The sequence below is a fragment of the Silene latifolia genome, chromosome 11 (assembly GCF_048544455.1).
Source record: "Silene latifolia isolate original U9 population chromosome 11, ASM4854445v1, whole genome shotgun sequence".
Classification (NCBI taxonomy): domain Eukaryota; kingdom Viridiplantae; phylum Streptophyta; class Magnoliopsida; order Caryophyllales; family Caryophyllaceae; genus Silene; species Silene latifolia.
The window spans coordinates 16,389,180-16,403,884 of record NC_133536.1 but is presented as its reverse complement, the minus strand read 5'-3'; the positions used below and the strand labels follow the sequence as shown (position 1 = coordinate 16,403,884).

Genomic DNA, 14,705 nt, shown 5'->3' with positions numbered 1-14,705 from the left:
TGATTTCGCTACTGCTCTTAATATTCCAGTCGGAGGCTATGACAAACTCCCCTCCGAAACTTGGATTGCCTTACCTTATGCCTCACCTCTTAGTATTGCTCAAACCGTTTGTCCCAAAACTGTTTCTCCTGGACCCGTGAGCAACACCCAAATCCCACCTCCTCTTCGAATTATTTTCAACATGCTGTGTAGGTCTATTTATCCTTCGGGTGATAGGGGAAAACTCACCATAGCCCAACAATACTTAATCTATCATATTGCTACCCATAAGAAGGTGAACCTAGTCGGGTTAATGTTCAAACGTTTTCACCTTATTTCGACCAAGCTTCGTCGACCTTCTTCTAGTATGATTTACCTACCCTATGGCATGTGGTTATCGGTTGTGCTCAAGGCACAAGGGGTGTTGGTAAACACTAGCTTGGGTTCGTTGGATATGTGTGATGTTATGAGTGATGGGCAAATGGGGAAGATGTTGATCAAAATTGAAAATGACGAATTGATCTCTGTGAAAATTAAGAAGGACCCGGAAGTTGGGTCAACAAGTCAAGTGAATACGGGTGGTATGCGGGAAGTGCTTAATGCCGTGGCTGAGTTGGGTGCGTGGATTAGGGAAGATGCTCGTCAAAAGGACTTGGCAATCTCGGCTCTTGCTTCTACTTTGGACCTCATCCGTGGAGAGGTGGATATTATTTCCACCCTTGTGTCAACGAAAGAAGTTGGTGAAGATGCTAATGTGGATGATGACCCGTTGGGTAGTGGCTCGGATGGTGAACAAGCCTCCTCTCCCTAGCCTTTCCCTTTCCTCTCGGCCTATTAACCTTTACCCGTACCCCTTTATTTTGTTCCACCTTGGTTGTGCCTTTCTAAGACTTATTTTCTTTGCTTGTTATTTTGAACAGTTGGTGGTGTACTTTAAACTCTCTTTAGCTATGTTGAACCTTGATTAACTTATGCTTAATCTTTGTTTATGTTGACCTTGTTACCTTGTTACAACTACATGTGTCTTTTTGTGTTTTCTTATGAAATATCTGCACTCTAATGCTTGTGACATCCCTATCCTTTTGATGATGTCAAGAGGGGGAAAAGGTAAACTCATGCTTTGAATCTCTTTGCTTATTGATTAAACTAATGTCTTGCCTAACCTTCTTAGCTTGATTCTTGTTTGGGGCAATGTAAAATTGTCATGATACTTTGATTCTAGCTTTTGCCCTTGGTAAGGTAATATTGTCCCTTCTCTATCATTTGATCTTGCTTGCTTAAAAGTCTTGAATCAAGGTGTTTACATTGTTTATACATTCGTTTGGGGCTTGTCATCATCAAAGGGGGAATTTGTTGGGTTCCTTATGTTTATGATAACATGCCCATTTGATTTGTGTTATCTTAGTTTACCTTTTCAGGATTAATGATGTAATCAAGCTTGGATTAAGAAGTGTTGAAGTTGTTATTAATCTCATTGTATTTAGTCAAGTGTCATCTTATGTACAAGCAAGAAAGTAGAGTATACTAGAGTAATAGAAAACAGTCCAGCACGATCGTTGCTTTCACACGCAAAACAAATTGTTTGGATTATGCCACAACTCGTAAAAACTTGAAGTCCCTTTTATCTTTCAAAAGCTTTCACGTGACTTATTTTTCAAAGATAAAATATCAGATTTTTATTAAGGAGTAGTCTTCTTTAAAGAGTGGTTTGAATTATTCAAAATGTTTCCTCTTTGTGCAAATTCAATCCTTTGGTCTTTAAGAAAACAAAAAATGCTTTTTGCCATATTTGTGTTAACTTGTCATCATGTGACTTGTCTCACATCCTTTGTTTTCTGATTTTGCATGAGCATTTAAGGTTATCTTTCAAACCTTCTTTCTCTATTCTTACCTTTGCAAAAGACTCCTTTTTGGTGCAAGTTTTGGGTGGTTGCTATTGCCCTTCACATGTGAGGTCTTTGACCCTTCAAAACCCTAGCAACCCCTTCACTCACCTCCTCTATATAAACCGTGTCCCTCTTCATTAAATCCTCAAGACTTTTCTGAAATAATTCTTCCATCTTTGCAAATTATTTTTAAAGCTAAAAATCGTGTTTTATTTGCAAAAATCTTTAAAAGTCTTCAAGTGTCTTCAAGTTTCTACAGTCGTGGCTACTGTTGCTTTTCTATACTAAACTCTCTTGCTTAAGAATTGTTGATCTTGTAAAAGTTGTCCACCTCTATTCTTTGTTAAGAATGTGTTAGTGGAAACTTGATCCTATAACATTCTAAGTGTGTTAGTAGAGTTTAGGACGGAGTAGTCTTTAACTCTTGACAACCGGAGTAGGTTGTGAGTTGGCAACCGGAGTAGGTTGCGAGTTAGCTTGTCATAAGAACGGAGTAGTTCTTGTACTAGCTTTACAACCGGAGTAGGTTGGTGTCTTTTATTACAAGGGTCTTTTAGTTTTCGGAGTAGATCACTAAAGGAAAGTAATAAAAAGGTAGACGGACGTAGGCACTTGAGTTTCTTGCCGAACCAATTCAAAAATCCCGTGTTCAAGTGCTTACTTTATTTCCATTTGCTTTCTACTTTGTTTGTTTGTTTTGTTTCGCTTAAACTTAGAAGCAATAGTTCATCATACCGTCGCATTTGGTCCATGATCATATTTCACAAACTGAGACAAATAGATACAGTCAGAACGATTGTTGCTTTCATACTTCAGCAAACATTCATAGTGATACTTGTTCAATCTTTCAATATTTTTCAAAGTATCCTCTCATCTCTTTTGTTCTTGTAACTCACTTTAAATCAATAAAGTTGAAGTTATAATTTTTTAAAATAGTACCTAATTCACCCCCTCCCCCTCTTAGGTACTTGAATCCATAAACTCAACAGTACGAGACGAATTAAAAAGTTGTAGTTGATAACGTCTTTAATCCCCGACCCGTGGAAGGTGCTTGTACAAGGTCTCGTGATTCAAAGAGTCTCACATAATATATGTATTTTTAACATATAGTGAGATCAAATAATGTACTACTTTAAATAGTGAACTCTCATATTTCAATGGTCTAAATTTATTGTTTCGGCATAGGGTCTAAAATGTACGAGACGGATTTACAAGTGCATCTTTAACCCATCTTCACTTGTTCCACCTCAAATTGAAGAACAGTCCAAACTATTCCCTCTACAAGATGAGCAAAAATATCAACCTTACTACTATGTCTTTTACCAAGAATTAGCAAAGTAATGATCAAACTCCATGATAATATCTCAACTGATTAGAAACTTGATGCCAATAGTCATGCATGGGCTACCAGAAATACCTTCACCTAAAATGAAATATATTCCATCAGACCATATTTAGGCAACTTGCATAATACAAAATGGTCCCAAATTAAGGTTGATAATGATATATAGAATACTTCTTAGGGAGCGTTTGTTTCGCGCATGGGTATGAGTTTGGAATGAGGAATCATACCTGGATGGTATGGGGTTGGAACTCCATACCTCATTCCATATGTTTGTTTCAATTCCGAGTGGTATGGGTTTGAAACTCAATTAAAGCCAAAATATGTAAAATATAATATTTTAAATATTATTTTTTAATATTATAAAATCATAAAAATAAATATTTAATCTAATAACTATATAAAAGCTCATTTACAATATTGGCATAATTTTTATTTTCACATTTTTGTTTCTTTTAATTTGATACCTATGGATATCAATCTCATACTCACCCCCCTCCTTGGGTATGAGAAACCAATACCTCATGGGTTTGAGGTATGGGTATGAAACCCTTATGTTTGACAAACAAACACATGGTATGGGTTTGGCTCATTCCAAACTCATACCTCATACCTTTTGTGTTTGAACCAAACACCCCCTTAAGGATCTCATAAATGATAATTAAGGACTGCGCAATGCCGGAACTTGAAATAAATGATAAGGGGTGCTAATATTCGAACACTTAAGCCCTATTTTTTTAGACTTAATTTCAGTTCTTATAAGTTCAGTTCAAGTCGATTAAGTTCAGATAAGTATAAGTTCAGTTCAGCCAATTTCAGTCCAAAAGAACATGTCGTTAATTTTGTGTATGAATACTTATACTCACCCACCGAGCTAAAGAGGGCTGAATGATAATTTAATCTAAAGTATATATGAACATAAATAGAATATAAACTTTCTACTTTTAAGGATCCCAGAAATGCTAATTAAGGACTGCGAGTCGAATAAGGTTAAAATTTACTCCGTATCTGTTAGTTATACATATAGATCACCCTAATTGTGATTAGGGAGATGTCGGCCTCAATGTGTTTTCTGTATTTTTGAAGGCATAAACAATAAGATTCATTTGAAACATATAAGGGGCAGGTAAATTATACATAGAGAATGGTGCTTTCGGTAGCACGGTATGAAGACTACACTCTCCGTCACAGTCATTTCTTTACGTTTGCTTTTGGCATAAAGACCTGAAAAACGAGAGAGGCGTGCTTTAAGAAATACAAAAAGTGAAAAAACAATATGCAAATAAGAAGAAAAAACTACTAGATACCTAAAAAGAAAACGTAAAAAAACGACTGGGACACCCAAATAAGGAACACATAACGAAACGATCGAGACAGAGGGAGTAATTGAGTACAAGGGAACTACCACATAATACTTTCAATTCCAAATGAAACAAAAATTCACTGTTCTAAGGTTATGCAGCATAATGAAATACAGGCAAAGTGTTTAATTAAACTGTGTTTGCTTCTTATCCTACAAAATACGAGTATTTCGTAACAGTTAGTCCTACAATTTTCAGTAAGAAGATCCATCTGAGAATTTAACATTTCTACGTACATTTTCAATACAACAGTCGGTTACTCAAGTTGCTTCCTACGCTCCCTAACACTGTTATAGGCGAAAACCTTTGAAACATTCGGATAATGTCGATGTTAGCAGAGAAGATGCTAGGATAAGAAGAACCTAAATATGTGAATATAAGAGGCTTAAATGAAAAGACTAGTAGATATGATGAGAGGTAATCCTGCAAGTTGCATGGTGATTGGGGTCCTGTTAGAATAATCTGACAACTAGACTTCATCAAAAGCTTTGTTCACTATATATAGAATCACTAAATAATCAGGATATGTGCTCAGGAAATACAAGTTGCAGGTGCAATGAAAGGATGATTCAAAGGATTAGAATGTTCTCATTCCATTTTCACGCACTACTCTCTTACAGTTACTTAATGAAAAACCGTCTTTCACAAGTATCTGTGTCTCTTATGTTACTGGGATAGACTAATAAGATGAATGTTAAAACTAACAAAATCATAGATTCTCTAACAACATATTACTAAATTTCACAAATCGGCTTGGCCACACACCCACAAAGAGTAGAGCTAGTTATAAAGTGATCAAATCTCTCGTTTTTATTTGAGAAATTTAGAGGAGCTATGAGCCAAACTCAACACATATTAGTGAAGACTCGAGTCTCGAGGTTTAAAAATTGGGTGGCTTAAATGTGGATGTGATGTTTTGGCGTGAACTTGTAAAACAGATATAGAAATCTATAAAAAAGGGCAGCTCGGTGCACGATGGCGTCCCCGCTAAGCGATGGTCCGGGGAAGGGTCCCACCACAAGGGTGTAATAGGGGCAAGGCTGCTCCAAGGACTTGAACCCGTGACCTCACGGTCACAAAGCAGCATCTTAACCGGTGCGCCAAGGCTCCCCTTCAGATATAGAAATCTATAAAAAGGGGGAAATTTTGATACTGTATAAAATTCAATTTTACCATTACAGGAGCAGCGATACTAGCTCGCTTGCTTGACATGTGCTTAATATGAGATATTTTCAATATATTTTTATGAAATATAATATTTCATCTCAATGCCTATGACAATTGAAATTGTTAACAGTGTGTGGCACACAGAGAGGCCTCTGGCTCAGAGCTGCAGTCGTGGAAGTTCACCTGACAGTTATGGATTGTTCTAAAGTTGCTTCCTCCAAATTTTCTAGGAATCTTCACAAGAATAAGCTAGTGCTACACCAAGATGCACCAATCATGGGTTGATGGAATCCTTATCATAAGTCATTAGTCAAATATCATTGAGAAAGTAATGTTTGGGGATTCCTTCTAGTGTCATAATCGGAAATCTTAAAAGAGTATAAGATCGGTTTTATATGAAATTTTCAGGCTATTCAGGGATAATTTAATTTGGGAGTGCGGAGTAGTTCGGATGCAGTAAAGTTCATGTCATGTCAGGCTGGTTCGAGTAAGGTTAATTTTGCTCGAGAGTCGAGATTGGTTGGATGAATTGGGTCAAGTCGTGTCAATACGGGTTATCTAAGTTTTGCCATGCATGGTTCCAAGCACTCAAGCAGTGGGCACTCTCAAATTACGACTACTAGACAGTGGAACCAGGAACCTGAACTTTACAGTAGGGCTCCATCTAAAAAGTTGACTTTCCATGGGCAAGGGAGAAAAATTGCAGATGAGATAACATTGAGTTGATTCTGTTAAGTTGTTCTGAAATTGAGAGGCTTGAATTTGACTACTCGACTAACTTCAATACCTCTCAAGCAAATTTTCATTGCATGAGAAAATCAACTCCTAAACACAGTCACAACTCTTAAACCTGTACAATGCAGTAAAGATCAGATTCGGTGATTGAAGGATTAAGGTAGTTCATTTTCAATATGTAGTGGCTGGTGGTTGGTCATCCGGCATGGTCTCAAACAAATCACGTTTCATATTGCGAAATTTACCTAATTTAAAACAATTTTTTTTTACTAAAAATTTCATAGCTAAGACTAAGAACGTCCTCAAACTTGAGGACTTCCGGCTCAGCAGCCACTACGGTTACTTCAAGCCATATACGAATCAAATCCCGGACTTGACAATGTAATAAATTTTAACTTTGTGAAGAGTTTTGACTTGAAGTTTATTGCTCCTCTACCAAAGATCGGGTCAAGGCGTCAAGCCACTAAGAACACTCATTTAATGATAGTAATAAACGAGTGTTTAACCAATAAAAAGACCATCTCATGCTATAAAACAGTCTTATTCAATAATTTGAGAAGAACGGAGTTTAGTTGCAAACTTTTAACCTAATTCAATAAGTTATTATTATTATTGGGTTTCTCTCTCTCTCTCTCACAAAAAACTCTCTCTGAAAAAACCCTAGCCTCCATCATATTATACAAGGGGCTCGCTCCCATCGATTATCAATCGATCGTTGGTAAACCCCAAAATTATTTCAAATTTCAATCGATAGTATGCATATCTATTTTCTATTCAATAAAAGTCTCCCTTTTGGTGAGAATCGTTTTTCCGTCCCTTATTTCAGGGTTTTTCCATTTATTCGTGGGGTTAGTTTCATCAGTAATATAGTCAAGAGTAGTTCGTTGATGGTTTGCAGCGTGTTCTTTCAAAGGGTAAAAGTAATTTGTCAACGATCTTTGGAACCAGTCAGAGGTAAATTTTATCTCATAAATCAAACGAAGTATCCCCTCAAAAGCTACATGAAGATAGCGATAATAGGACGAGCCGAATTGTCTTTTGAGATCCCTAGTTTATAAGAAAATTATTTTTCTTTGGTTTCCATTAGATTTATTTTCGATTATAATTATTCTTTGTAAGTGCCGTATGGCGTTCTATTAATGAATTGTTCTTTTCTCTCAAAAAAAAAAATAATTTGAGAAGAACAAACTTCCACAACTAATTCTGATTCTACTCCATAGAAGGTTGGGTATAAGACAAACAAGTGTTGATGTGGGGTGTGGATTCTGGTCCTTTTTCCATAAATTGGTGCAGTCATATTCATAAAAAAGCTTCCAAAAGCAGATCCACTGTCCCTTAAACTTTAATGTCTTGTTTATTCCTGTGGGAAGTAGTTTCAGAGCAGGAGAAGTTCTTCCTTGTGATTTGTGAGCATTTTAAATGTTACTGTATGTTTTTGCATCTTTTGATTTCTTATTTTCATCCAAATCTGGAAAATATTATCTGTCTCTCTGGGAATATTAGTTTTCTTTTCTGGAGGCATATGCCCATATCGTCTCTTGTATGGCTTAAAAAATATGCAAATGCCACAAAGGTATATTTATCTTAATATTTAATATTTCAAATTTTTCTATTTTTGGATTATATGTCTCCACATTCCATTTTCGCAATCTTTGATTTTTGTTGTTGTTGAAGATAACCACAGGTGATTTCAAGAGTAAGGCTGTTTTAATTGCAGGCATGATATTAAATCTGTGTCGCAACAGCTAATCGCAGATGTATCAAGGACTGAAGTTCACAGCGACAGCATTTAAATTGTATTTATAGCCGCAAGACTGAGATCAAGTCATGACAAATGATATTACCACATCTAGTCTTGAACTGGGATTAAATATTATGACTGCAGATGAACTTAAATGATAGGGACAAAGTACATAGGAAAAGAAATGAATTTCAATATCTAAACCAAGTGAAGTAGAATGTCATGTATGTTTCACGAATTAAGTATGAATTTACGATTGTGTTCAGAAACAAACATCAAATCTGTATTGCTTCAATATCCTTAAAAACAACTAAATTATTCACACCGTTGAAGCAAAGCTTCTACTAACCTGAAAATTTGCTGGTATTATGAAGATGGTTTATTCTGAGATTTTCGTTTGAAGATGTAGAAGTGTCAAAACACTCTTGATTTCCTGCTAGTGAAAGCCCTATGTGCCTTTACTTCGTTATTTCAAACATCTGGATAAACAAATAAAAGAAGTTTAAGTGTTGGTTCAAAGCCATGAACAGAAGAGAAATAATAACCAAGATATTGAGATAAAAATACCAACCTTTCAAATGGTCTTTGTAAAGCATGCTTGTGCTCATCCATGGAAGCATTTTAAAACTCATCAATATGATCCTTCAAATCATACATGAAACTTGCATCTTCGATGAGACAGCGGTGGATGGTGGTTGAAATTCTGTTTGGTTCCTCTAGAATTCCATGTCAGCAATCTGCTTCTAGAGATACAACAGCAACAATGCCCCATTACCTCAATGACTTCTGCTGGTGGCAGGGTAATGGAATGTCTTGTACCAGCCTTACCACCATGTTAACAACACCCACCATGTTAACAACACCGACAGGCCGTTCCCGAATAGCTTTAATGAAACTTGAGTCGAGAATTGCATCAAACAATTTCTACTTCCCAATAAATTTGGCCCAATATACGGAGCCATTTTGCTTTATTCCGTCAGAAATCAGAATCAGTGAATCTCTTTGGTTCTGTCTGAAAATTTTAATTTCAGAAAAAGTCCATAATTTCTTTAATGGAGAAGCTTAGTAAAATGATCATCATGCTATATGTGATGTTGAAGCCTTGGAAGAAGATAATAAAGCAACTCCTAATGCTCCGCATAAAATTCTTTCCGATGTCATTAGTTTTTTCAAGCGTCTTTTTGGCAGAAAAAAAATGAAAACCAGGAATGAGTGAATCCAGAAGAAATGTTTTACAGTATCACCAATAACTATTAAAAAAGGCTGGAAAATTAAAGGAAAATCACAATCCATGGAGCAGCCAATGCACAAAAAACTTGAGAGCATGTGCGAAAAGGCATACCCCGATACACCTTTCGAAAGATGATTTGGTGATCACCCGTAAAGCAACCAGATTTGATGACATAACAAATAAATCCGTAATGTAAACAACTGAAGAAGGGAAGTCCCACACCATCATGGCCAACATATAAACCTTCAAGTAACAGGAGACTATTATTGCGAGTAAGACCTCTTTGTATGAAGAAAAGCCCTCCACAAACTCCAATGACTTTGTTGATAAGATATAAAAGGAATAAAGAAAGACTAGGTTTCCGAGAAGAGCATGTCCAAATATCCTTACTCCAAAACTCACAATCGACCATTCTTGTGGGTTGCCATTCAAAATCCATAATTTATAAGCATCAAGTATGAAGAAGATAAAAAATGATTTAAGCAACAAGCCGTTAATTGCGAGCATCTTATGGTGAAGCAGGTTGAAGAGTAAGTGTCTGTAAGCTTTGGGCTTATGTAAGATCAAATCGATCATGAGGATCATTAGTTCGCACTCTATGTACTCATCAGCAACCGACATACAGTTGGAGCATTTAACTAGGCGGATATTCCCCGGCGAGTACTGAATGTACAGTCTTTCAACCACATGGCCACACTTCACACATCGATACTTCATTTTTTAGTCTTGAATCACTGACCTCTTCTGATCATTCCTAAATAAAAAGAGTGATATCAAAGTTCCGAGTGAAGCAACTTGAGAGTAAAAAGAGTAGAACAATGGCTGGACATACGACCTAACAAGTTATTTTACACACTAACCCTTCACTAAAAGCATTGCACACTATGTTACTCCGACTCTTCTAATTCCCTCACGTACCCGTGTCCGACACTCGACACTCGGACAAGGGTATGACACTTCGACACATCATTTTAAACCAAAATATGCATATTTTTCATAAAAATGGCCAAGGCTGACACTTGGACACGCACCCGTGTCGGATACTTCTGAACGAGTCTGAGCAACATAGATCATATTACAAATTTGTACCTAGTGCATATAATGAGAGAACACCGGTAAACGTCCACAAAGTTTGACTACTAAAAGTGAAATGAAAACAATATAAATGTGATGGAGAGGATATAAATTATACATATACCACAATCTCTATACAATCTATGCTATCCTTCTCGTGCAGCTTAGTCATCAGCAAAACATGCATTCTGTAAGACTGTAACTTAAACAGCAGGATAACCTATCATAGAAGGTCACTCATAACACTATGATGAACACCGACTTATTAGTTATTAGCACTGATTAATAAGCATCACCCTGACACATACCCACTTCTTACAGTTCCTAAAGATGATAAAAACTTATGACCTGATTAACTAACTTCAATAATTACGTAGCCCATCCATCAAACAAGCGACATTTGGCTAAAGTTAGGAAAGTTCATTTCTTGCACAAAAGAGGCAACATGAAAAAACAGTATTCAAATTAGGTTTACATCAATCACATTACACACTATCTACTACTCCTAATCACTAAGTTTCTCAAAATAGGCGCATAGTTTTAACGCAAATACTTGTGAAAGGCGGTCTTACACAAGCATATTGTAAACTGGGTTAATTTTATAATAACTATTTTTCCACTATATGCATAATGAATTGTGAAGAGACCCAAAGTTCCACATGTGAGGGTTGTCCCACATTGATAAAAGAGGAGAAGAATTACCACTTTATAAGGCAAGGGGCTACTCCCTCTATCGCCAATTGGTTTTAGAGTGGAACCCTCTTGGGCCTACGTTGTGGACTCTTTCTCTTCCGTTTGGGTGCGACCCAGGCCCGTTGTTGAATTTAACATGAATTCTTGATGTATCCGTTTTAGGGTACATTTGCATAAAACCGCCTTACAAGAGACTAACTGATAATTTAAAAAACGCATTGTGGCATCTACCAAATTTCAATCCATAAGAAGCAATTTGAAACTTCACTAATGCCAATAATTTAGATCGCAATTTCGACAACATTTTCCAAATACACACAAACAAGCTCAGAAAATGCTCAAGATCAAATCTGACACCAAAATTAGCCATTTAATTAAAAAAAAATGCAAACTTTCGTAATTAATACAGTAACTTTTTTTTTTTGACAGAAGATGAATAACTCAATTAATGAAATTCCCACATAAGCAAAAACAATAATAATTACACAATCGCACAATTAGATCATAATTGAACATTTAAATAAAATTAGGATGAGATTAAGAAAAAAATTACCTGGACAAGATAAAATTTGGGCACTGGTATTGTGTTGTGGAATAACAGTTGGTCTCGCTTAAGACGGTTATATCCGTCTCAGACGTAAAATGGCTCTGCGTTTAACGTTCCAAATAATCAATCAAAGGCTTGAACTTCTTCTTCGAGCTAGAGAGAAGGATTGACATGAAAAATGGGGATTTTGACAAAACTTGCGGATAATTTACATTGGGCTAACTAAACCGCTAAAATTGGGCTGCTTTAGTTGAATAAACTCTGGATTGTATTTAGACCTACTAAAATTGACCTGATCCGAATAACCTAATTCGAATTGATCCAACACCCAAATTTGACCCGACCCAGTATAATCAGATTCTAATGTTTATTATTGCAAACTGATTATTATCCACAGCTAATTTTATAATAATTGACCCGAAAGACCCGAACCTGAAATGACCAAGCCTGGTTCGAAGTCTTGAGACCCGAATGACCAGACCTAAAATTGACCGACCCGAACCCGTCTCGATTGGCCCGTTTGCCATGTGTAATTGTATTTTCTAAATTGCTAAATATCGTAGAGAAATAACTTCAAATCGTCGAAATTTTTGATAAACTACCCAAATTACCCCTCCCTCCTCAAGCATTTCAATTATAGTACTCCCTCTTCCTATTCACTATTTTCTTCCCTACTTCCTTAAACGGATTATTCAGGTTTTCTTCCCCTTTCTTATTTTGGAAACTTTTACCCTTATTTTATTAATCTCTCTCCCCTATCACGAAACCCCACCTAACTTTTACTCTTATTTTATTCATCCTCTCTCCTATCACCAAACCCCACCTTACTCACAATTTCTTATTTAATTCCTAATTATTCATTCTTTTCTCCAATTCACAAACCCCACCATCTTTCTTTATTCATTCTTTAATAATTCTCCTAAAATCTTGTGCCCACATCAAAGGGGAAGAAAACACCGACTAGGAGGGAGTATTATACTATCAACAGACAATTTAAGCGACAAATCAAAAATAACGATAATTAAAAAAACTACAATTTGATCCATGAATCCAAACAATCGAAGGCCTGAACTTTTTTCTTGGAGCTAGAGAGAAGTATTGATTGGAGAAATGGGGATTTTGACAAATTTGTGGATACTTAAAATTGGGCTTGTTTATTCCTTCAAAAAAACAAATTGGGCTTGTTTATTTGATAATGAACTCTTGTAGGGATGGTATTTGCGTAAACTAACTAGTACAGAATACTATATTAACAGCCCGTGATGTAGAGCAGTAAAGGCCTAGAGGGTTTGCGATATTTACCGATTGCGAGTAGGAGCGGTCCATCAGATTTTTAATTCAGTTCTCAGGAGTGGACACGGTCCAAAATTAAAGAAGATATTATACGGTGTATCATTGAGTTTTTCGATTTTCTATGTTATATTCTTACACTTTTGAAATTCTATGGTAATAGCTCTGAACTCTATAAAATAGTCTATGGCGTTGTTTGGTAAACGACATATTGGCCAATTTTTAACATATTCAAGAGTTTTAGCATGTTTGACCAATCAATATGCTAATTTTACTGTTTGGTAAACAACATATTGAAACATCATATTAGTTAGCATATTGTAAAATAGGAAAATTTTCACAATTTTACAAAGAAAATTAGCAATCTACTAATCGTAATCTGCCAATTACCAAACACTCAAATTAATTCTGCTAATTATAATATGCTAGTCAAACCTTCTGATAAAATCTGCCATTTATAATCTGCTTTTGCAATCTGCTTGGGCTGAAATTAATCCACTGTTTACCAAACATGGCCTATATCATGACCTTAATATTATATTTGCTAACTTAGTTTTTTAATTGACCTATTAAATCGTGTATTTATTATTCCAATTACTCGATAACCTACTCATTTACTTATTAGTTCGTCGAATTACCCAATAACCCACGAAATAGTATACGAATCTAACTAAAAATTCATTAAATCTCCCTTATCAGGCCATGAATCATAATGTAAGTTTTAAATAATAGTTTGCGCTTATTAAAAGTGATTTGTGATAATGTTCATATAGGATGGTGATACAACATTAATAAGTCAGAATAAAGGTCAAATACGGTTGTTTGATAGTGATAAAGTTAATGGAAAGTTAAACGAGATCATGATGGAGAAATAAGTAAGAGGTTTAGAAGTATAATATAAAATAGAAAAAAAGGAGGGGGTACAAGTACAACATATAAAACCAAAAAACTTATAATACGAGGGTATCACGTATTTGTATCCCGTGGTTAGGAGTTTTTGCATGTCAAAGATATTTTTATCGAACAAACTTTGAGTGACCATATCTCTTGGTCACGAGTTCCAAACTCGACAATCCTTTTTTTTTTTTTCAAACTGTTGTTCTCGGAAAGATCGATTTGAAAAAAAAAATGTCACTTTTTAAGCTCGTAAACACAAGTTATGACTTTTTGAAATTTTTTGGTACAAAAAATTGGGTATTTCGTGCAAAATATCAAGAGTTAGGGGTACCTGGTACAGATAGAAGTAGGCTCGGTCCACGACCTTCAATTTTTTAAAATTTGGTATTCGGTTTGGTCCAAGACCGTTTAATTTTGGTCGGTATCAGTTGACTCGAAATTTACGTGTCCGGTGATAATTTTCGCAACAAGGTTATCGAGTATTTACAGACTTAATAATATTAGAAACTTAATATTGGTGTTTATTTATGTTAAAAATACTTTAATCTTATAGTTTATTTGATTTAATAAAATTAAATTTTAATTATCAAATATTTTAAAATAAAAAGTCTTACATTTCGATCATTTTGGCCTAAACTAGGCTAGACCAAAAAAATAAGGATTCGGTCGGGCCAAGACCAAACCTTTTAGGTCAGGTCTTCGGTCCACCTAAATTTTATTTTTGGTCTTTTTTTCGGTCCGAATTTGGACCGATGCTCACCC

General features: G+C 35.6%; 1 protein-coding gene across 3 annotated transcripts; it reads right to left on the bottom strand.

Moving 5' to 3' along the window:
* Positions 1–4,149: 4,149 nt before the first annotated feature.
* LOC141611203 (protein ARV 2-like) lies at positions 4,150–11,987 on the bottom strand. Of its 3 annotated transcripts, XR_012528557.1 has the most exons (4): positions 11,763–11,987; positions 8,783–10,196; positions 8,561–8,690; positions 4,150–4,431 (listed from the first exon to the last, which is right to left on the bottom strand). XR_012528557.1 is itself a non-coding variant. In XM_074429678.1 (2 exons), the coding sequence occupies exon 2, from the start codon at positions 10,157–10,159 to the stop codon at positions 9,494–9,496; it is 666 nt and encodes a 221-aa protein (XP_074285779.1). In that variant the 5' UTR covers positions 10,160–10,186; positions 11,763–11,986; the 3' UTR covers positions 9,344–9,493. The 3 variants fall into 3 exon arrangements, 2 of the variants coding, with proteins under 2 accessions (XP_074285779.1, XP_074285778.1); XM_074429678.1 differs by lacking the exons at positions 4,150–4,431; positions 8,561–8,690 and having other exon boundaries at positions 9,344–10,186; positions 11,763–11,986; XM_074429677.1 differs by lacking the exons at positions 4,150–4,431; positions 8,561–8,690 and having other exon boundaries at positions 9,344–10,196; positions 11,763–11,983.
* Between the last annotated feature and the right edge of the window lie 2,718 nt (positions 11,988–14,705).